The following is a 23,374-nucleotide window of genomic DNA, read 5'->3' as shown; positions in this document are numbered from 1 at the left end:
ACCCGAGGGGGCAACTTCGAACCGGCCTGGAGGGTCTTCGTCAGCCCAGAGTGCCGGAGGCAAGGAAGCGAAGAGGCAAACACGCCCCTGGGGCTTTGGAAGGCGCCGCCTCAGGGACCGTCCTCACGTTCAAGGGCCATTCCCGATGCAGCCCGGCTTGACCGTGGCGCGCGCACCGAGCCACTCTCTGAGGCGCCAGTGGCTACCTGGGATGCCCCGCCCCGTCGGGGAAGGCGGCCCGGCCGGGCCGGGCTGGGCGGCGGCGGTATTTAAGCTGCCAGTTGCGCGTGCGAGAGCACAAGAGGGCAGTTTCTTCGAAGTGGACATCCGGGCGAGAGGCGTCGGAAGCCAGCCCCATCCCGGGGAGACAGCGCGGTGTCCAGCCCACAACGTCGAGTGTTCTCGGGAAGTTCTCCGCGCTGGAGTCAGGGCTCCATCGGATCAGGAAGAAGACCAAGCTCTGTCCGCCCGGAGGGAGATCTGACTGCGGCAGGACTGGCGCCCATCACCGTGGCCTCGCTCCCTAAACCTCTTTCAGCCGCCGCCTGCGCCGACACGATGCCCCAGCTGCGGGCTGAGTCGAGTTGCATCAGCCGTCGTCTGCTCCGCCCCCCCTTCCTCCTTCTCCTGCTCTTCCACCTGCTGGGCTTCGAGGCCGCCGAGTCGTCGACATCGGTTCGGTCGGGGCACGTCCCGCAGCTGCTCTCGCCTAGGTGAGTGGTCGCGCCGCAGTTCCAGAGCGCCCGACCTTTGCAGGAGAGCCAGCGAGCGAGCCTCTCCAGCGGTGTGGGTGCGGGAGCCATCGCGCCAGACCTCGAATCCCCTTCTGAGGGCCAGACGCCCCGTCCCTTCGCCTTGCGGCACCTGCTCTGGTGGGCTTCTCCAGCCTCGACTACGTGCCGCGCTTCCCCAGGCTGCGTCCCGGGGTCTCCCTCGGGTTGGAGCCGGGGTGCCTAGCACTGACCCGGCTCCTTCACAGGGACCCACAGTAGGAGGCCGGCTGGTGTAGTGGCTGCCCTACTGAGAGATTCCCCCACCCTGAAGTGGGGTACTCCTCCTTCACTACAGGCCCCCTGGTGCAAAATTCCTGTTTGCCCCCAGTGGGAGGGGCCTCTTTTCAGAGCTCCTTTGGGAGGGACCTGAAGTCAAGTGGTTTGACGTTCCAGGGGTGTTTAGCGAGAGCCTGACTTCTCTCCTAGCAAAACCCGAGACAAAACAGTTCAGGGGTGCCCTGTGGGTTTATGCCTGCAGGTGCTGCCACCAGGGAATGCCTTGTGGAAGGCGATGCATGCTGGGCCTCTAAGCTAGCTGTGACACAGGTGCTGGAAGGATTCCAGAAACTGCCCCGTGACAAGGGGATTAGGGCTGCGCTGATTGGCCTCTCTGAAGACAGGCCATTTGCTCTCTCTCCCCCACCCTTGCATTCCAGTCAACAGCCCCCAGCTCTCAAAAGATTTTGTCAAGAGTCTCTGGTTAAATCCTAGTTTGATGTTCCCACCTTAGGGAGGGTGGGTGTTGGTCAGCATACCCCAAAATATGCATGGATGGGAGAGACTAAGTTCTCCTACTGACCTTACTGGACTCAGGATCTGTTCTGTGTACTCTGGTCACAATCCAAAACAGGTCCTTGCATCCATTGAAATCAATGGGCTTAAGCTTGCTTGACTGGGAGCAAAACAGAGAGGCCACAGTCCAATCCAGGCTGCTGTTCCAAGCACACTGAACCTGCTAGTGGTAAGGCCCAGTAAACAAAGTGGGGCTTGTCATCTGGGTAAATATACATAGGATTGCACCTCCAGTCTTTGCATCCACACATCAGGTCCTGCTGACATTTACCAGCTGGATTCCAAATCTGCTACTGTGCCAACTTCTGCTTCAGCAAATTGCTAGTCTGTGACCTATTTCAACACATTGGCCTGCAGCACCAAGGATCTAACAAAAGTATGTAGTATACTGATCAGAAGCCATACATAATAAACTAATAACAACAATAATAGTCAAGATGGTATTTCTGGCATAGATGGTGGGATAGTGCATCTCCATGTTGCCTTGGAAAATGTCTGCCTGCTATTCAAGAAAGCAGGAGAGACAGCTCAGGGAAGCAAGCCATGCTATATAGGTTGCCCCTCTGTGTCAGCAGCCAGCCAATATTAGTCCTTCCTGTCTTCAGATGTGACCATCCAACCAACCTAGATCATGCAACAGCCTCTGCTGCTTAATTAAGTGCACTCAAGGAGAACTTCTGGGGCAGAACCAGATCCTGCCCAAATGCTTTGAATCTAGTTGTGACAATCTGGATGCCTTGATTCCTGGTCTGAATGGGCAATAGGCTCTGGAATGGATGGTCATTGGAGAGCCTTCGTGTATATCCACTGGAGACTTTGGATCCAGTGACATTCTCTGTTCCCACAACTGCGGTGGGTGTGGGTGAAGAACAGCCCATCATTTCACACCTAACATGAAGGTTATCTTCTTCTCAATGCTGAAGAAAAGTTATATTAGACTCTGTGCTTAGTGGTCTTACACTCCTTTGTAGGGTAACATGCATGCCTTACTTTAAAATGTGGTATGCCAGGCGAGCTGTGTTTTGGGGCCCTCCTGATCATTCTGCTCAGTGGGGCCGTGGCCTTGTGCCCATAGTCCTGCCATAATGGCATCCCTTGCTTCTCCCTGCATTGTCACTTCTGAAGTCTGTGGAATTTTTTCTTGGCTTGTCTTATGCCTCCCTCCCTGCCACCCTTGCTAGCTATGCTTCTTCCCCCCTCCGCTTATAACCTGCATCCCTGTCTGTGTTTGTAGTTTAGTTGCTTTGAATGCATCGAAAGTGAGGTAGGTTGTAGCTGACCAGTACAGACAGGGAAAGGTTTTTTTCCCCAGGTAGAGACTGGGTTCCATGCAAGAAAAAAGCAGCAACCAACAGAAAAGACCTGGTGCAAGTGATGGGCAGGAAAAGCATTTGAAGAGGAAGAGGTAACTGGGGGCCATGAAGGAAAGAGGCATATAGAGGCAGATGAACAGGGCCCCATCAACAAAAGGTTGTTAGCAGAGGGTTTACATCAGCACTGAATGTAAGAACCCAAGAAGAGCCTGACGAATCAGGCCAAAAGGGGCCCATTTAGTCCAGCATCCTGTTCTCTCAGTGGCCAACCAGGTGCCCCAATAGGAAGCATGCAAACAGAAACTGAGCGCATGCCACAACTGGCATTCAGAGGCTTACTGCCACGACTGCGGAGGTAGAACATAGCTAGAGTTAGATGCCACCGATAGCCTTATCCTCCATGAATTTGTCTAACCCTCTTTCAAAACCAGCCAAGTTGGTGGCCCTCACGGCCTCCTGTGGGAGCAACTTCCATAGTTCAGCTCTGCACTGCTGAATGAAGAAAGTACTTTCTTTTATTTGTTCTGAGTCTTCCAACATCCAGCTTCATTGGTGTCCATGAGCTCTAATTTTTTGAAAGAGGAAGAAAGGATAATTGACCAGGGAAGCTATACTGCTGGAGTGTGGTCATGGAAGGAGTCCTACTTTGGTCAAGCAAGAGGTCCCCCCATCACAGTGGCCCATCTCCAACAATGGCCAAGGTTGGATGGTTGAAAGCAGTTTCATTGCATGCCTCCAATGTTGGCATATTATAACAAAAGGCAGCCTCTTCCATCCCTTTGTGGCTCTCCTAGGCCAGGGCCAATGTGCCTGTAGAGCAGAGGCAGCCTCCTGGGGGGCAGAGACGGAGCCCTCTACCACCACGGCCTGTCCCTTGCTTGGAGTCCATCTGTTTTGAATGCAGAAAGTCCCAGTGGAGGATGAGGAGCCTCCCTCTTTGCTGCATGAGGCCCTGCTTGAGAAGCAAAGCAGAGGGTGCCACACAGAGCAAAGGAAATATCCCACAGCCCTCGTCTCCCCATTTGATACACTGCCCTTCTATGACATGAGAGTCTGGGTGGCTCATTTCTCCCATCTGCTGTATCAGAGCTTTAAATGATGCTTCTCTGTGAAAGGGATTGCAAACTAGTCCCCCGCCTGGGGTGGGGACATAATTGAGACCATTTGGGGAGAAGCTGGGCCTTAACAGATAGAACTGGCCACCTGCGGGACAGCAAGTGGTGTGTGTGGTGCAGTGTGACTCCGTCCCTGCTGCAAGGGAGTAAGGGCTTCTGGGGTCTCCAGAGGCCCGTCCCCTTGGCACAGGTGCTCCTCTTGCTGCGTCACAGGTGGCCGCTGAATGGAGCATGTAAGGAGGAATGTGAGTGCAGTGTGACTGGCATCCTTGGAGGCTCTGACTCCAGACAGGGGAGCACCTGAGCACTTACAGAGTATGTCAACCAGAGGGGGGAGAGCAGCATGTGTAGCTTGCAAAGACTGGGTAAGGGTTCAGACAGAAGGAAATGGGCAGAATCAGCTGCTCCATGCTGGCTTACCATCCGACAGCCAGATTGCTGGAGAGAAGTGAACCTGAACAGCTGCCCATGAGGTCAGTGCTCAAGGGGCACAAGGCAGGCCAATGGCTGGCAGGGCTTCAGCAGGCGCCCTTTGGGTTCAGCAGGACTTGGAACCAGACAGCTGGGCATGTCCTGTGGACTAGAGCCTCTGGCTCTGCTGTTGGGATGGACACCAGCGTCTCCACTCCAGGGAGGTGGGTAGGAGTCTCTGGCCCCTGCCAAGAGGGACAGAACAGTTTCACCCAAGCAGGCTTCTCAAAGCTCCTGTCACTGTTGATGTACCTCATCAGAGCAGTTGCCTAAGCAAGGGAAACTCACAAGGCACCACACTGCCTGCTCTCTGGGGGTTCTTTCACCCCGATCATTCAGCTGCGGTGCATGCTGCAGTCTTGAGTGTTCAGGCACAGCAGAAGCTGTTTCCTGTGTAGAGGATGGTGAATGAACTACAGCTTACCTCCCACTTCTTCCTTCAAGGAGCCCACATCCTCCTAAATGCCCTGTGAAGTAGAATAGGCTGAGAGGGAGAGACTGCCACGTATCAGCAGCACGTGAGCTTCAGGGCCAAGCAGCGATTTGAACCTAGGTCTCTGCAGTCTAAAGGTTCACTTTTTATTGGGAACCCCAAATGATTTTTTTTCTCCATGGAGATGCTCAGCTTGTGTGTGCAGCTCCCCTGCACGCTTGTGGCTATTGCATCAGCTCCTGCCACACAGCCTGACAGGAAGGGACACATTTTTCCTGTTGGGGTAAATGGCCTTGCCTGCATACCATCAAGGGATGAAAGGAAATTTGGCAGATGGAATCTGCCAAATGTACCATGGCAATTCCTCTCAAGGCTGATCTATGGCCAAGCCACAAGGAAGCACTGAATGGAGAATGCTTGGACTGGGAAGTATTATCATCGCTCTGAACCACGTTTATTTTTCTATAAGCCAAACACCCACCACCCACCCAGATGGATTCCTGCATGGAGCAGGGGATTGGACTCGATGGCCCCTTATAGGCCCCTTCCAACTCTACTCTTCTATGATTCTGCCGCTCTGTAAGTCTGCTGCATTTGAACTGGGGAGAGGAGAGAGCGATTGTGTGCAACAGATAAAGCAGAACAACATTTCGTATAACTGATAGTGAATACATACAACACAGTAGCTGGCACCTGTGAGAATGTGTCAGGAAGGCTAAAGCCGAGAATGAGTTGCAGAAAGCTAGCAAGGAATGCAAAGAGCAATGCAGATGGCGAGCTGGTGGCTTATTTATTTATTTGGAGCATTGATATCCCACCCTTCTGATGTAAATATGCCACAAAGGGTGGCCTGTGACATAGACAATTTCAAAAGAATAATCCAGTTAGAAAAGAGTCATGGTCAGGAATGTAAAAACCATATTTGGCTAGAAACAAGAAGTTGTACAAGGCGGGGTCACTCTGACAATTGGGGCAGATGTTGAACTGTGAACAGGAGGCAGAGCGAAGGTGAAAAGCACTCAGCTCTTCCCTTGCCTCAAGTCTGTCTTCTCTGTCAAGGGGAACTGAGCCCAAACTGGGAAAGTAGGACAACTCGTATATGGATGAAGAAATGGAAAGGAAAGGGTTAGAGAACTGGCAAATTTCGGTGAGTTCAGCTCTCCAGGGGCGGATGACGCACACTTCATTCTAAGGGGCTAAAGGAGCTCCTGGATGTTTGTTCAGAGCCATTGCCTGTAACCTTTGAGAATTCCTGGAGAATATGGGTGAGGTGTCAGATAACTGGGGGTGGGCAAGTGTTGTCCCCGTCTTCAAAAAGGAGGGGAAAGTGTATCCAGAACAGGACCAGTGACAGTGGGCAGCCAGGTCAGGCACTGGCCCAAGGGTCCAGGCGCTCACAGGGCCCCTCACCATTGGGCATGCTCCCCTCCTCCTGTCTTTGTTGCTGTGGGGGCCCGATGGTGCCGCTACCTCCTCCTCAGCACTTGCTGTCCCTTCAGCAGCTGGAGGCGCTGGCTGCTCCGCCAGGAGCCCTTCCGCAGCCACCACTGCCAGAAGCACATCGGGTCTGCCCTGTCAGCAGCGGCCACTGCATGGCTTCAGTGTCCGTGAGATGAAGTTTCCTGTGCTGTGGAGGCCTGGCGTGCTTTTGGCAGCGGTATCTGCAGAAGGGCTCGCAGCAGAGCACCTGGAGCTTCCAGCTGCTGAAGGGCTTGGTGAGGCGTGGAGGAGGAGGAGGAGGAGGAGGAGGAGGAGGCCCAGCACTAGTGCTGGTGAGGGGCCAATTGTGCCTGAGGACCCTGGGAAACCTGGAACCGGCCCTGATCCAGAAACTACCAGCTGGTCAATATGAAACAAATTCTAGAACAGACAATTAAGCAGTCAGTCTGTTGCCATCTAGAAAAGAAGGTACTGAGTACTAGGAGCCAGGATGGGTTTATCAAGACTAAGTCATGCCAGACCAAGCTAACTTCCTTTCATTTGTATAGAGTGACAAGTCTTGTAGATCTATACACAATGGACACAGTATATCTTGATTTTAGCAAACCATCTGACAAGGCCTTCCATGATTTCTCATTGGCAAGTAGGTAAAATGGAGGCTGAGCAATACTACTGTTAGTTGGGTCTTCAGCTGGCTGAGCAACTGTGCCCAGTGAGTGCACATTTTTGGCTCTGCATCAACCTAGAGGGAGGTCTTGGGTGGAGGACCACAAGGTTCTGCGATCTTCAACTTCAGATTACTTGGATTAGGGTGTGTTTATCAGATCTGCAGATGGGTGGGGTACTAGCATCTCTTAAGACAGAGTCAAGATTCAAGATTATCTTGACAGGCTGGAATGCTGTGCTGAAACCAACAAAATGGAAATGGAAAGTCCTGTAAAGAATCAGAGGCACAAGTATAGGATAGGGGAGATCTGGCTTGGCAGTAGTACATGCCAAAGTGATCTAGATGTCTTAATGGCTCACAAATTGAACATGAGCCAGCACTGATATGCCTACTTAAAAAGCTAATGCAGTCTTTGGCTGCATTAAGAGAAGCTAGCAACACACAGACACACAGCACAGGTCAGAGGACCACATCCTCTGTAGAACTATGCAGCAGTCACAACCAACTGCAGCTGTCCCAGTCGTCATTTGTGCCTGTGGAGGTGAGATACAGCTTCTTCTGCTCTCTTACCTGAAACTGGGGGTGATTTTGAAAGACTCTTCAAACTGGCCTCTGTATGGGCTACTGGCTTTTGATGTAGCAGGCCTCATGTACTCACTCACTCACTCACTCACTCATCCCTGCCTGCCTGCCTGCCTGCACAGTATGACTCTGCCGGCTACGTGTCCTGTAGCAGGTAGCTCTCTCCCTGGCACGTGCTGCTCCTCCCTCCCTCCCTGCTCCTTCCCAGACGCTCCCTTCTGTCTTTTTTCCTGTCAACATCCCGCCTGCCTCTGGTCCAGACTGCTTGGCCCTCTTCTCTCGTGGAAGGAGGGTTTCTTCTCTGCCCTGGTCTGGCAGTGCTCACTTCTCCCCCCCCCCCCGCTGCTCACACTGAAGAGGGTGGCTTAGCTGGTTGCATCAGTGCCAGGCCACAAATAGTTTCTTTTGTGGCCTGGAAGAGATTATTTCAGCCACCCAAACTTACGTGCCTGCCGTGATGCCTCTTCATGCAGCTAAGGCAGAGAATCCTGCCCGTATGTGGGACTGGAGCTGAGGCCTGTCCAAGTCCCCAGGGAGAGATCTGCTTAGTTAGACTGCTTCTGGGCTCGCCCCACTACTTCTCTCTTTCAGGCTGGTGCAGAGCATGGCTTAAATGTGAGCCCATGCGATGGGGTCCCACTGGCGTCTTCAGCCACATTGCTGTGTGTCCTCCTGGGACTTCTAAGGAAGCAGCAGCTATTTCCTTCCTATGGGGGTGGCCAGGCAGGTCTGTCTGTGCGCAGTTACAAAGGCCAAGATGTACTCTTTTAACAAGTATCCCTCAAAAGCAAAATCTGAGTTTGACAATTAAATGTTGCTTCATTTTTAATGTGTCAGATCTTCTTTCCACCCCAGTGTGATTAGCTACTTGCCACATTGGTTGGAGAGGAGCCACAGCTCAGTAGCAGAGCACCCGCTTTGCATGCAAAGGTTGAAGGTCCAATACCCAGCAATATCTCCAGATAGGCCTAGGAGACTCTGTCTCAAAACCTTGAAGGGTGGCCGCCAGTCAGTGTGGTCAGCACTGAGCTAGGTGGACCAGTTGCCTGACTTGGTATAGGCCAGCTGCTTACGTTCTTAACAGGAGTTGGGTGTGGTGGACTTTCCCTGGACTGGGGCACAGCTCATCCCCCTCCTGAAGAGGGGCAGCTCCTCAGCTTCTCCTCTCCCACTGTCCCATTCAGGATTTGGGTCCACCCCAGGCAGAATCCTCCCAAGAAGCATGGAAAAATATTTTTAAAAGTGGTTTAATATTAATGAAATCTTAGAGAAAATCCAAATATAGAGCATTAAGTTTTTAAATGGGGAAGAGTGAGCAGCAGAACAGCAATTATGTAAATGAGAATTGCGGCCATCTCGAATAGCGTGGGATTACCTATGTCTATTGACCACTAGGTTTGCTAAGTGGGATTTACTGTCAAGAAACGGCATAGGATTCAGTTCTACCTACCTTGTAGAAAATATTATTGTGTGTGTGTGTGGAACTTGTGCAGAGTGTGGGGTTGGTCAGGGCTGTAGACATCTGTGTGTGTGTAGCTGTGAGTTGTGCATGCTTATTCCTGTTGTGCTGTGATGCGTCCTTCCCTGGCTCTCCCTGTCAGGTTCCTACCTGCTCGTGGTTACTGCCTGTCTCTAGGCACCACCAGGGACTCCACCAGTCCGGACCGCACTCTCTTATGATTTCTCTCCCCGCTCTAGCACAGATCTCAACAGATCCCCCTGCTAGGCAACCACCAGTAACGTCCCAATACTAGTATTCCCAGAGACTCTGAATACTGGTATTGTTATTCTCTTCACCGCTGCCACCATTTGTTACAGTTCCCCTTCAGCCTTGGTCATTACCTTACCCTCCCTTCTGGTCTGTGAAACTCCAGCCAAGGATCAGGCCTTTGGTAAACCAAATTAAGTATTTATTAAAGATAACAAAGCTAACAAGATTAACAAGATTTCTTCTTAAGGCACATAAGCATATGGTTTTACTCAATACTAATCCGAACTCCACCTCCCTCCTGGTAAACAACTCTCTAAACCCCACCAAGCAATCCACTCTTTCTCTTCTCCCCCCCCATTCCACTCTCACTCTTCCTTTTATACATTCAGCCATTTTAAACACTCAGCCAATCATCTCGCATTCTACTGCCCATTCACTCCCCCTCTTTCACTCCACTTACCATGTATCTTCTAAAACAACAACACTTACCATATATACATTAATATAGGAACATCACATGTTCTTCTCACCTATGTCCTTGGAGGTGAGAGGGTCCTCCTCCTTATTCCCGAAAGAGGAGGCACCTATTTCAAACTGCCCTATTCCTGATGCTGTTATGATGGCAGGATCCCCACTCACAGCACTGGAACTCTCCAGTCGCTGGACTACCTGGGAAAAGCAGCTTGGCCACATTCTAGGTAGTTGAGATGATTGGAGGCTCCATTTTATGGTGGGAAAATTAGCCTGGGGTGCTTGGCTTGAGCTGCTTTGTCCCTAGTGACCTCCTTGTGTGGGGAGTGATAGAAAAAGATGTTTGAGTTGTCTCAGGAAAATGTCCAGGCCTGCAGGAGGCTGCACGTTGCTTCTGTCCTTGGGTGCTGTAACACGCTGCCTGTGCTCTCCAGGAACTTGTTCCAAGTGCTTATAGGAAGAGGACCTGTGTTTTCTCTCTAACATCCTGAGGACCAAGTGGTCGCTTGGGAAGCAGGAGGGGTCTTGGGGCTCTGCAGCCTCTCATCCAGCCAGGAAGCCCATGCAGGTGTTCACGTTTCTTGCAGAGTACAGTAGCTCTGTTGAAAACATGGGCAGTTAGCGCTGTGTATGTCGTAGCTGCTTGGAGGGATATTGCTGATGTATGCATCAGGGTCAAGCTTGGGTCTCTGTCCTATGGGACCTCAGGGTGAAGGGCAGGTAGTAGATTAAGTTAAATAATAATAAATATTGTTTTGTTGTTATGTGCCTCGACAACGACTTATGGTGACCCTATGAATTGGCAACCTCCAATAGCATCTGTCGTGAACTACCCTGTTCAGATCTTGTAAGTTCAGGTCTGTGGCTTCCTTTATGGAATCAATCCATCTCTTGTTTGACCTTCCTCTTTTTCTAATATCACCCAATTTCTTATTTCCAAAAAGGGCAAACTAGTGATCACCAAGCAGTATGTGTGCATCATCAAAGCACATTAACTCTTCCTACTATTCACTGACCTCTTACAATCAAGAAGCGGCTGCCCTGGCCCTGGGCTGCTGCTGTGCATCTGGCAGGAGAAAACTGACCAAGGTCAGCTACCCAGGGCTGAAACACCAAAAGTATTTCTTCCTCCTAATACCGGAACCCAACAGGGTCATCCAGTAAGGGCATAAGAAGAGCAGTTTTACTGGATCAGACCAAGGCATCTCCAATCCAGCATCTGTCCCCTACTCTGGCCAACTAGATGCCTACAGAAAGTCCATAAGCAGAACATGAGATGAATGCTGGGATGCAGCCTGAACTGGCTGTGATTGACAAGGAAAGAAATCTCAGGCTCCTGATGGATAGTTTGATGGAAATATCAATCAAGTGTGCAGCACAACTGAAAAAGGAAAATTCCATGGTAGAGGGTAATAGGAAAGGGAACACTTATGCAAAAACTGTGCTGCATCCACACTTGGAACAATGAAGATATATCTCAAAAAGGGTATAGTAAAGCAAGAAAAGGGCAATAAAAATAATTGCAGCTGGATATAACCCCCTAAAAAAAGATTACATTTGAGGGTTTTCAGTTTAGAAAAAAGGCAAGTAAGGGGGTATCCCCCCTCTGAGGCATATGGCATTCTGCATGGTGTGGAGAAAGCAGATATGCAGAAGGGAGTTGTTTTTGCTTCCTCTTTCCTAATATGAGGACATGGAGGCATCCAATGAAGCAGAATAGTGTGAGGTGCAGGACAGAAATGAGGGAGGGTTTCTTCACACCACACAATGTTTATGGAATTTGCTGCCACAGAGAAGGGTGCTGGCTGGAGCATTATATGGCTTTAAAGGATTAGACAAATTCATAGAAGGTAGATTAATCAATAGTTGTTAGCTAAGAAACCTCCATAGTCAGAAATAGTGGGCAAATGAATATCAGTTGCACGGGGCACAAGTGTAGGACAGGGCTCTAGTCCTGCTTGCAGGCTTCCTATTGGGACACCTGGTTGGCCACTGTTGAAATCAGGGTCCTGGATAATGTGGGTCTTTGGCCTGATCCAGAATGCTCTTCTTCTGTATATGATGGCTTACATGTTTCACAAATTGTTACACACGTTTTCATCTGGTGAAAATCTGGTACTGCGGCAATGTATTTGGTTAGGCTATTCTTACCCCCTGCCTTCTTTGTACATTTTGGCTCCTAACAGTGGAGCACCACAGAATTCCTAACCTCCAGTGGGCAGGACAAGGTATTCCAACACAGAGGTTCACTCTGGAGCAATCTTGCCATCCCTATAATCAAATTAGGAAGGGTGAAACTAAAAAGGAAAGGGGTGGGGAATGCAAGAATAAGATGCAATGGAAAAGAGCAACTATATTGGTAAAAGAGGCAGAACAAATGTTTAGTTCTACAGCACCCTGCCTCTCCCACCTGCTGGGCCCCAATTTTATGTTATCTTCTCCTCATCTCCACAAGATCTTTCTAGACCTACAGTGTCTGGTAGGGATGAGCCTGTCTCCTTGGTGAGAAACAGCCATATAGGCCCCTCAAGCCCACAAATTTCACCATAATTTAATCTAAAAACCGAAAGTAAATAGTAACATGGAAAACAGAATAGAAAAATAAAAATAGCAGTTAAATTATGCTTCAAAGCCCAGACCAGCTTTAAAAAGTTAAAAGCAGATGTAAAACAGCCAAGCCTTTTAAGCCTGTTTAAAAACAACCGAAGAGGAAGCCAAGGCACTGTCCATGAGAGTTCCAGAACAATGGAGCCACCACTGCGAAGGCTGTGTCTCCTCTGCCTGCAGCCTGATGGACCTTTATGGACTGACCTCCACTGCTGACCTTAAGAGCTAGTGGGTTCATGAAGATGTGCATGTGGTCCTTCAAATAACTATGTCCCAAGTTGTTTAGGGGTTTAAAGGTAACAACTAGCACTTGGAAATGGGCCTGCAATCACAGTGGTATTCCACAGATTTCTCTCCACCAAAAGGTTTAGTCCCCCCCCAACACATATGCGCCTGCCATAGATGTGTCACATGTGTCCATTTCCACACAGAGCCATCTTCTTGTAGTAAGCCCATGCTGTGCCTCCAGCCATGCTTTTCTCCTGTTCAACTGATAGGCCTAGTTCTCATGGAGGTGGTAAACCATTATCTGAACTGTACCATCTGAGAGGCTCACACGCTAGAGTGCTCCCCCATGAAAAAGATTTCTGCACTTAGAGAACTGAATGTTTAGGCAAGGGTTGCCAACTTTTTTCAGTTGGAGGCCACAAACCCCATATACTAACCATCTGAGGGTGCAAGCCAGCTCTGGGTGTGGCCACCTTATGTTCACGGGTGACACACAAGCACTCAGAGGGAAAGGAGGATTTGATTATGTGCCCCCTCCCATCTGAAATGGCACAGCCCAGACTCAAGTTGTCCATTCAGCGAGCACTAGGCCTTACGTCTACAGACTATTCATGGTCCTGTGTTTAAATGCTTATTTCCCTTCTGGTGCAAGAAGGAGGAGGGTTGGAGCCGAGTAACGCCTTTTCCATTCTCGTTGCAGGATGCCGTCAGCCATCAGCCACCGAGCAGCTTGGCTGCAGAAGAGGCTAATCACAAAAGATCTTTCTTACAACACTGACAACACATGGCTGGCGAGGAAGCAGCCTGTGGTGGCACCAAGCAGTCAGCTTCACCTTCATGTCCTCCTCACTCATGGGCTGGACCCCCAGCGGCCTAGCAGTCACCCTCTGCATCAGCTCTTACGGGCTACAGTCCAGCGTCAAAAGCGCCATGCAGCAGCTCGTCTGCACCATGCTCAACTGATGCGTGTTGGCTGTGCCTTGGGTACCTGCCAAGTGCAGAATCTGAGCCATCGGCTTTGGCAACTGAAGGGCCAGTCAGGACGTCAGGACTCCTCCCCTATAAACCCCAATAGCCCTCACAGCTATGGGTGAGGGGAGATATGGACTCCAGGACTGGAGAGTGTCTTCTGCCTACCCTGTCGTGCTCCCTGCCCCCCAGCATCCTCCTGCTCAAGGATTTGTAGTGCCCCCAAGCCACCCACGACTGGTTGGTCTTCTGGTCTAGAACAGGGCTCCTGAATTGAAGAGAGCTCTCCCTGCTGGAGGGGGCTATGAAGTGAGCATGGCCCTATCCTTGACCATAGCAGCACAAAGCAGGGATGGCACTGGGGGGTTCAGGAGCTTATGGAAAGCCGTGGAGCAGCAGCACCAATTCTCCAGCCTCAGACTATCCCTTATAATAGGGAAGGGGGTCAGAAAGGCTGCCCACCTGCACCAAATCCTAACTCAAAAATTTGCACTTGTTTTGGAAACTAATAAATATGTAAGCAACGGTTCTTCTTGTGCAGAAACATGTTCCATGCATGTTTGGGGGCATGGGCCCCAGAGGCTGAGCCTTTCCAGGGACATAGAGAGCCTTCCCCATTTTTGTAAGGAAGCATCCCCCAAAGTAAAAAGAAATGTAGGCCTTTTCTGCTCTTAGGATGCTTCATGAGCCCTAGAGGAAGAGTTGCTGCTGCTGGGTGGGTGGGTAGTACAGATGGTGTGTGTATACTCACTAGAAAAACAGCCAAATGCCAATCTAAGCAGGGGAGAGCAAATTATCTGACTGAAGGATGTTAGGACAAGACAGTCTGGATCAGCTTGCTTTTATTTATTTGTAAAAATATTTCTATACTACCATCATATCAAAAAATATTGGAGCAGTGTACAATAATAAAACATAGAATGCCATCAAAATAACAAAGGAAGAAGGGCATTCCAGTGTCTGGACCACAACAGAGAAGTCCATCCTGTCCACTCCTCACCTGCTGTGCTTCGGACAGAGGTGGAATGTGGAGCAGAACTTTTCTCACTAGATCACGTGCAACCAGCGACAGCTTCTGAACACTCATCAGAGACAGCCTCATATAGATAATGCACACTTGTCTGATGTAGCTATCATTGAGGCATGCATGACAGTGGCCAGAGCTCCCTTCTCCCGGAAGTGTCACAGCTAGCGCAGTAGCTGGAGCTGTGAAATATCAGTGCCCGCAAGGCTGGTTTTCAAATATAATAGGGGCTAGTGAAACTTGCCCTTTAAAGGCAGAGAGAGAGATTCTCAGATTGCTGCATCTGGCACTCAGGGCCATGTTGTTTTCTAGTGCACCATAGCCTTGCCTATAGACTGTGTAGGTGACCTGTAATACTCTGAAACGGCAACCTGGACAAGGCTGATCAAGGGAGAGGTCAAAAGGGACAGACTGATCATACAGGCTGGGTGAGGAGGAGGATGGGAATGCCTTCGGAGGCAGAGGCATCCTGTGGGAGCGGAGCCTGGGTCCAAGGGCCACCAGCACTGTGCTGGCTAAGGGCTTTCTGCAAGCAGTCAGCAAAACAGCAGCTGGGTTTCCTGACTCAGCAGTTTCCCTACAATGCAGTGAGCAGAAAAGGTGTTAAAAGCAATCTCTCTGGGGAGCAGCAGCAGGGCTGCCCCCAGCACCTGGAGGGATGTCCCAAAAGGAGGCTTCCCCACAACTCCATCCCCACTGCTCAACTGCAGATGGGTGTGTGAGGCTTTGCAATCTCTATGCCACTCTCTCTCCCCCCCCCCTTGGTTGCCCTCTTTTATTCCCCAGGATAGTAGAGATGTTTAGTTGCCACTGGAGCCGAGAGCAAGGTGTCTTTCCCCACTTTCAGCAGAGTCCCATTAGGAAAACTTGTTTTTGCTGGAGTGCTCCGTAAGGGCTAGTGGTGGTGAGAAGGCTTTGCCCCATTGGCTTGGGGGCTGCCACTAATTGCAGCCTATGGAGAATTGCTGCTACTCTGCCCTTTCTTCCTGGCCCAGCTCTTTGTATCTTGTCCATCTCCTGCCTTACACAGGCGGCTCCCTGAAGCTTTACGCTCTGAGGGTGGTATTCAGTGCTAGTCCTACTCAGAGTAGACCCACTGAAGTTAATGGACATCACTTAGGTGTATTAATTTCAGTGGGTCTACTCTGGGTAGGACTTAGCTGAATACCACCATTAGAGAACTTTCTGGCACTGGCTGAACTGCACATTTTGTATCCACCTCTTCTCTGCTCAGAACTGATCCCCTCCTGAAGTTGCATTTTCTTTCTTTTAAAATGGAGCTCTATTGCATGTGCTTGCATGCCCTGCCATGTTATCAGCAGAGTGTTAGGCTAGCCCCAGGCCTGTCTCACAAACAACAGGCAAAGTGGCAAACCTATCTAGACTTCTCCAGTTCAGACTGGAAGTGGGGGCCCACGTGAATAAATGATCCACCATACAAAGCAATTCCTTGCAGGTAGAAAGCAAGCATTTCAGGAAAAAGGGTTTCAGCCTAACATGCTGATTTACTATGGGTAAGATGAATGATTTTTTTCCCCCAGCAGGAGTGAATATTCCATCATGTGAGCCAGCTCCCGTCTTGCATCCAATGTTTCCTTTTTCATAGCACCCTACCTACTTTGATGACTGAGATGGCGGTATTACTTCAGAGTGAAGCTTGCAACTGGACACCCTATGTGGCCAGTGGGGGCTGCTGCTGTAGGAATCTTGTATGTGTGGGTCCAATGTTAGGGGGCTAGAAAACATAAAAGAAACGGGTGGGGGAGAATAGTGTAACCAAGTATCTCTTATGTTCTTATCTCACCACAGCAAGTCTCTAGTCACAGGGATTTGCAAAAGGTAAAAGGAGAGACAGAATGGGCCTGTAACAGGCTTCTGTGTGGGAGCACAACCTCACAATCATAGCTGACAGGAAGGTCCTGCATATATCCTGATGGGTTGGAGTGGGTGCCTAACCCTTGAGCAGCCAACGCAAGATATTTTTCAACAGAATGCCAATTTGTGTTTTGTGGCATGTGTCAGGAGGGTGCAGCCCGGCATCAGAGAAGCCCTGTGTAACTTGTGAGTGGTACCCCACCAACCATGCACCACGGTCCACCCAGGGGCTGTGTAAATCTGCTGTTGCTACCTGCCTGGCATTGCAAAGACTGGGGAGGGGGCTGTGAAGCAGCTATGTTGCATGGCAGAGTAGGCTAGAATGAAACCACTGACAACATTCAAATTAAAAACAAACTAGAGACAGTGTGGTGTAACAGTTAGGGTGGCTTCATTCACACAGTACATTTATACCACTTTAAGTTCTGGCTTCCCCCAAAGAATCCTGGGAAGTGTAGTTTGTGAAGGATGCTGGGAGCTGTTGGAGAAGCCCTATTCTCCCCACAGAGCCACAGTTCCCCGAGCTCTCTGGGAAGAGGAGCTGGCTGTCGAGCCACGTGGGGAATTGCAGGAGTCTCCAAAGTGTCAGCTCCCTTCACAAGCGACATTTCCCCGGATTCTTTAGGGGAAGCCAGGGCTGCTTCAAGTGGAATAAACGTATGGTGTGAATGTGGCCGGTGTCAGACTCTATCAGGGGCCAGAAGAAAATAAGAGCAGCCCAGCCAACGCGCGAAGGCGGAACGGGCAACCCCGGGAGATATTTATACGGAGGACACCCCGCTCCGATGCAGTAAGGCTATGCACCCCCTCGATGCCCCTCCGGGCTGCGAAACCCTCGCGGAGTCAGAGAGAGAGAGAATTCCCCCTCCACCGAGAGACTCCGGCAGCAGCGGCCCTTTCTGCTCCCCGTCCCGTCCCGTCCCCCTCCCCCGCATCGGTTCGAAGGGAGGGAGGGACGGAGAGGAAGCGCATGGCTTGGCAAGGCGAGGCGGTGATGCTCTAGGGGCGGAGGGAGAGATCCCGCCGCCGCCCTCCGGGAGAGCCTTTGGGTCAGGAGGGGCCGCGGGGGGAGGGGAAAGGCGGGGCAGACCGTGCCGGCGGAAGTGCGTCATCATCGCCCACCAGGCGGGAGATTCAAAGCTTGTGGCGGCAGGAGCAGGAGGAAGAGGAGGGCGCAGGTAAGGCGGGCTCCGCTCCGCGGCCGTCTGAAAGGGTGGCCGCGTGTCCTGCGCTGGCGGCGGGGTCGGTGTTGTCCCCCACCCCCATGTGTACACGCGCGCAGATATGCGTGCATGTGAAGACCTTGGGTCGCTCCGGACGCACCTCTGTTTCTCGGGCGGCCTGTTCCGTTAGCATCCCCCGCTCCGGCCCGGCGGGCCTGAGAGCACCGGCCTCGCCCGCAGAACGTGAACATAACATAAGAAGAGCCTGCTGGATCAGGCCAGTGGCCCATCTAGTCCAGCATCCTGTTCTCACAGTGGCCAACCAGGTGCCTGGGGGAAGCCCGCAAGCAGGACCCGAGTGCAAGAACACTCTCCCCTCCTGAGGCTTCCGGCAACTGGTTTTCAGAAGCGTGCTGCCTCTGACTAGGGTGGCAGAGCACAGCCATCACGGCTAGTAGCCATTGATAGCTTCTCTGCAATCTCCTTATTTTTCTTTAGTACACCTTTGACTCCCTTATTATCCAAGGGTCCAATCGCCTCCCTAGATGGTCTCCTGCTTTGAATGTATTTATAGAATTTTTTGTTGTTGGTTTTTATGTTCTTAGCAAGATGCTCCTCAAATTCTTTTTTAGCATCCCTTATTGTCTTCTTGCATTTCTTTTGCCAGAGTTTATGTTCTTTTTTATTTTCTTCATTCGGACAAGACTTCCATTTTCTGAAGCAAGACTTTTTGCCTCTAAGAGCTTCCTTGACTTTGCTCGTTAACCATGCTGGCATCTTCTTGGCCCTGGCGGTACCTTTTCTGATCTGCGGTATGCAGTTGAGCTTCTAATATAGTGTTTTTAAACAACTTCCAAGCATTTTCGAGTGATGTGACCCTCTGGACTTTGTTTTTCAGCTTTCTTTTTACCAATCCCCTCATTTTTGTGAAGTTTCCTCTTTTGAAGTCAAATGTGACCGTGTTGGATTTTCGTGGCAATTGGCCATTTACATGTATGTTTAATTTAATAGCACTATGGTCACTACTCCAATCGGTTTGACAACACTTACATCTCGCACCAGGTCCCGGTCCCCACTGAGGATTAAGTCCAGGGTTGCCGTCCTCTGGTCGGTTCCATGACCAACTGGTCTAGGGCATAGTCATTTAGAATATCTAGAAATTTTGCTTTGTCATGACTGGAACACATATGCGGCCAGTCTATGTCCAGGTAGTTGAAGTCACCCATTACTACCACATTTCCTAGTTTGGATGCTTCCTCAATTTCATATCTCATCTCCAGGTCTCCCTGAGCATTTTGATCAGGGGGACGATAGATCGTTCCCAGTATTAAATCCCTCCTGGGGCATGGTATCACCACCCACAACGATTCTGTGGAGGAGTCTGCCTCTTTTGGGGTTTCGAGCTTGCTAGATTCAATGCCTTCTTTCATGTATAGAGCGACTCCGCCACCTATACGTCCTTCCCTGTCCTTCTGATATAGTTTATATCCAGGGATAACCGTATCCCACTGGTTTTCTCCATTCCACCAGGTCTCCGTTATGCTCACTATATCAATGCTCTTCTCTAAGACCAAGCGCTGCAGTTCTCTCATCTTGGTTCGGAGGCTCCTAGCATTAGCGTACAGGCACTTGTAAGCAGTGTCTCTCTTCAAGTGTCTTTGGCACTTGTGGTTTGGCCTGTGGTAATTTTGCCCTTCTGAATGTATATCCTGTGCCCCTGCTCTCACAATGCCTACTTCTAGGCCTACCCCTTTTAAAATTTCATCATTTCTTTGGTCTTTATCCCAGAGGGGAGGTTTATTCCGAACCGGACCTTCCTCAGCTCCTGTCGGGTTTCCCCCCTCAGTCAGTTTAAAAGCTGCTCTGCCACCTTTTTAATTTTAAGTGCCAGCAGTCTGGTTCCATTCTGGTTCAAGTGGAGCCCATCCCTTATGTACAGGCCCGGCTTGTCCCAAAATGTTCCCCAGTGCCTAACAAATCCAAACCCTTCCACCCGACACCATCGTCTCATCCACGCATTGAGACTGCAAAGCTGTGCCTGTCTGGCTGGTCCTGCGCGTGGAACCGGTAGCATTTCAGAGAAAGCCACCTTGGAGGTCCTGGCTTTCAGCATCCTACCTATCAACCTAAATTTTGCTTCCAGGACCTCACGGCTGCATTTCCCCATGTCGTTGGTGCCAATGTGCACCACGACCACTGACTCCTCCCCAGCACTGTCTACCAAACTATCTAAACGATACCCGCAACCTTTGCACCAGGCAGGCAAAACACCTTGCAGTCTGCATGCCCATCACACACCCCACTGTTTATGTTCCTAATGATCGAATCACCCACTACAAGGATCCCTCCACCCCCTGGAGATATATCCTTGGCACAAGAGGATTGCTGCTCATCCCCCAAGGAATGGGTCCCTTCTAAGGAATCGTTTCCCTCTTCCTCGGCTGGATGCTCTCCTTCCCCGAGACCATTGTTCTCCATGATAGCAGAAGAGCTATCATCCTTGGAGTGGGACACAGCTATAATGTCCCTGAAGGCCTCCTCCACACACCTCTCTGCCTCTCTCAGCTTTTCCAGGTCAGCCACCTTGGCCTCAAGGAAATGAAGTCGTTCCCGGAGAGCCAGGAGCTCATTGCACCGAGAGCACACCCAACTTCGGACCGCTCCCTTAATTACCTTTGGCTTTTGTGATGGCGGCCCCTTCCCTCCCATCCAGAGGCAGAGGGAGCAGCGGGGGGGGCAGTGAGGCAGGGGGGAGAGGGTGCTCAGTTCACCAGTTTATTTATCAACAGCTGGTGTAGCACAGTGGGGAGGAGAGCCTGGCTGGGAGGCCAGAGTCTGCGAGTTCAAATCCCCGCTCCTGTCTCCTGGTGTCAAGGGCCAGCTAAAGATCACTCCACAGGGGTTACTGCCCTGCCACCTGTGCAGCCGTGGGCAAGCTGCAGAGTCCCAAGGAGCCCAGTTTCCCCCCAGCTGGCAGTTGCGGACAAGGAAGGGGCTGGCTTGTGCAGCGGTGGCAAGCTGAACAGGCCCTAGCCAGCTGGGGAGGACTAGCCTCAGAGGGAGGCAATGGTAAACGCTCTCTAAATACTGCTTGCCATGAACACCCTATTCATAGGGTCGCCATAAGTCAAGATCGACTTGAAGGCAGTCCATGTACATTTATATTTATAAAAATATTTGTGCTTTGCTGTTCCGTTAACAACATCGAAGCGGTTCACAACATGTCAAAAACAACCACGAAATGAAAAACATTAAAAGCGCAATACAGCACAATGCAATGGATTAGAGTGGCTGACAATTCAGCCAGATAAGCGACTAATAAGTCAAATAATAAGTCGAATAAATAAATGTCGCCAACCGCTTCCTCACCCCACCGCTGGTGGAAATGGGAAGGGCCCACGTGATGGAGAGGCCATTCTGTGCCATGGCGGGCCCCGGGTGCAGACCTCGGCACCTGTGGCTTGAAAGGCTCTTGGGTAGCCCGGAAGACTCCTTTCCCAGAGAACTTCTGCCAGGCAGAAGACTAGATGGGCTGCTGGGGGTCAGGCGGTTCCTTGTGTTCTTACGGCGCTTGTGTGTGTCTGTTTGTTAGGTCCAATGGCCCAGCAGAAAGTGCCCCCAGAATGCAGGCTGCGGAAGGCCAATGGGTGAGTAGTTCTTAATGGTAAAGGCAATGAGCTCCTTTTTCTGTGCCTTACATGCCACTGTGAAACCTCTGATTAGAGGTGGCAAGTGTTATACTCTGATCTATCTTAATGTGCTGATTTAAAGTGTCCGTCAGCTGCCGGGCCAAGTTCAAGGTTCTGGTTTTGGTGTACAAAGCCCTAGACAGTAGGGCCCCACTCATATGGCAGGCTACGTTCCGGACCCCCTCTGTAAAGCAAAAATGGCTGAAAAGCAGAACTCATTGAATAGAATGGTGCGCGATGCCCGAAAACCACCGTAAAAGCGCCGTATGAGTGGTGCTTTAGTCTAATTGCATCTAATTGAGACTGCCGCATTAGTGAAGCACCTCAAAGTGAAGCTCCGTAAAGCGGGGTCCTACTGTACAACTTGGGACCAGGATACCTTATATACCCAGTCGATTGCTGCACTCTGCAGATGAGGGCCTCTTGCAGATACCATAGTGTGGCGGCACCTACCCTGTGGAATTCCCTCCCCTTAAATATTAAACAGGCACCACCTCTGTTGCCTTTTCAGTGCCTGCTGAAGACCTTCCTCTTTCAACAACCCTTTTAAGTAGAGGCCTTATCCCAGTCTGCGTCTATGTTGGAATTACTTTCTGAGATGTTTTGAAAGCTTTTTTAAAAAAGATGTTTTAACATGTTTTTAAAGATGTTTTGTTTTAATATACCTTAAAGTCTGTTTTTATGATATTTGTAGAGTGTTTTTAGTGTTTTGTTTTAGTTAGTAGTTAATTTTATTGTGACTTTGAGCCATAGGCCTTATGCACAAATACAGATACAGGTAGAAATACATACATGCTTTCCGTTAAAAATTTATTACATTTTGTAAAATAATAAGTGGCTATATTGAGCTTGGAGAATTTATGACGAAAGATTCTCTTAGTTTTTGAGCTGCCAGAGCAAAATTGGCTACTGCAATAGTCACTGGGTTAAAATTATCGCATAAAAGCATACTGACCAATTCCTTATCTGGACAGGGTACTAAAACCTCTAAAAAAGGCGATAAGAACTTCCATCTAGGATTTTCATAGAGTGGGCAATAAAGTAAATAGTGAGCTAAATCCTCTATGGCCTTGCAGCCGTATATACAAAGGCGTTAAGCCACAGGTATGCCACTATAACGGCCTTCTAAGTAAGCTGTTGGCATGGCCTGAAAACGGAGGGCAGTAAAAGCCCTTCTAATATTAGCTCTATCGAGCGTGCTCACGTAGTTTGTCAGAGAGTGGTTGAGTTTGAAATGGGGATACCAGGGCGAAAAGGGAGCTGTCATTATAGATGCCCGGTCCTGGTGAGCATCACAGTCAAAAAACCATTTGCGGAGGGCAGCTTTGTTTAATTCCAGCAGTTTATCTTGGGAAAGTTCATATTTAGAGAGTATTGTGCTGCAATCTGATGCCCAACCACCAGATCGCAATTGTTCATACCAGCACTGTTTGACCAAGGCAGAGTCATCCATTTTGAGGATTCTAAGCCAGTAGCGAATGTGGGCTAGATCGATACGTGCTGCGATTGAGGGGAGGCCTAGCTCCGCTCTGAGGTGGGGAGTCGGAGTCCCCGATGGAAGGCCTAGCACCTGTTTCATGAATTGATTTTGAATTGGCTCTAAGGTGGTTCTAGCAGATGTTCTCCACAGCTCTGATCCATATAGGATCTTCGGGAGTATTTTAGTTTTGAGAATTTTGAGCATGGGGAGAATAAGTTGGCCACCATGGGTGAAAAAAACCCTTTTAGCTAGGCCCAGAATCTGGGTACCCGCTAAAGTCGCTGCTTTTAGCTGTGGAGCCCAAGAGAGTCTATTAGACAGGTGAATTCTGAGATATTTAAAGTTAGAGACTTGTTCAATGGGGACCCCGTTTAAAGACCAGTTGTTTTTGGTGTTCATAAATTTGCCGCATATCATGATTTTAGATTTAGATTGATTTATCGCTAGGTTCTGGGATTGGCAATATTCCTCTAGTTTTAAGAGCATTCTTTTAAGGCTGATTTTGGTTAGGGAGCAAAGAGCCGCATCGTCGGCGTAAAGAAGGGTTGAAATCTTTTTGGTCCCTATGGAG

At 50.1% G+C, this 23,374-nt stretch overlaps 2 protein-coding genes across 10 annotated transcripts in view; both read left to right on the top strand.

Moving 5' to 3' along the window:
• The first annotated feature begins 298 nt into the window (after positions 1 to 298).
• On the top strand, positions 299 to 14,102 carry ADM2 (adrenomedullin 2). The gene is made up of 2 exons (XM_061637899.1): positions 299 to 713; positions 13,304 to 14,102. Exons 1-2 carry the CDS (start codon positions 559 to 561, stop codon positions 13,695 to 13,697), a joined length of 549 nt encoding a protein of 182 aa, XP_061493883.1. The 5' UTR covers positions 299 to 558; the 3' UTR covers positions 13,698 to 14,102.
• Positions 14,103 to 16,943: 2,841 nt separating this feature from the next.
• LOC133390051 (germ cell nuclear acidic protein-like) overlaps positions 16,944 to 23,374 on the top strand; it is a 56,794-nt gene continuing 50,363 nt past the window's right edge. For 6 of the 9 annotated variants that reach the window (XM_061637894.1, XM_061637892.1, XM_061637893.1 and 3 more), the window contains exon 1: positions 17,268 to 17,649. In XM_061637894.1, the coding sequence (XP_061493878.1) occupies positions 17,270 to 17,649 (380 nt within the window). In that variant the 5' untranslated portion in view covers positions 17,268 to 17,269. The other 3 variants (XM_061637897.1, XM_061637895.1, XM_061637896.1) reach the window with 2 other exon arrangements.

Source organism: Rhineura floridana, chromosome 8 (genome assembly GCF_030035675.1).
Source record: "Rhineura floridana isolate rRhiFlo1 chromosome 8, rRhiFlo1.hap2, whole genome shotgun sequence".
Lineage (NCBI taxonomy): Eukaryota > Metazoa > Chordata > Lepidosauria > Squamata > Rhineuridae > Rhineura > Rhineura floridana.
The sequence above is the reverse complement of the archived record's forward strand: the minus strand, read 5'-3'. Positions and strand labels throughout refer to the sequence as shown.

Coding starts and splice junctions, on each gene's coding strand:
- ADM2 (XM_061637899.1), top strand. CDS start 559: ATGCCCCAGCTGCGGGCTGAGTCGAGTTGCATCAGCCGTCGTCTGCTC. Junction 714..13,303: donor CCGCAGCTGCTCTCGCCTAG/GTGAGTGGTCGC, acceptor TTCTCGTTGCAG/GATGCCGTCAGCCATCAGCC.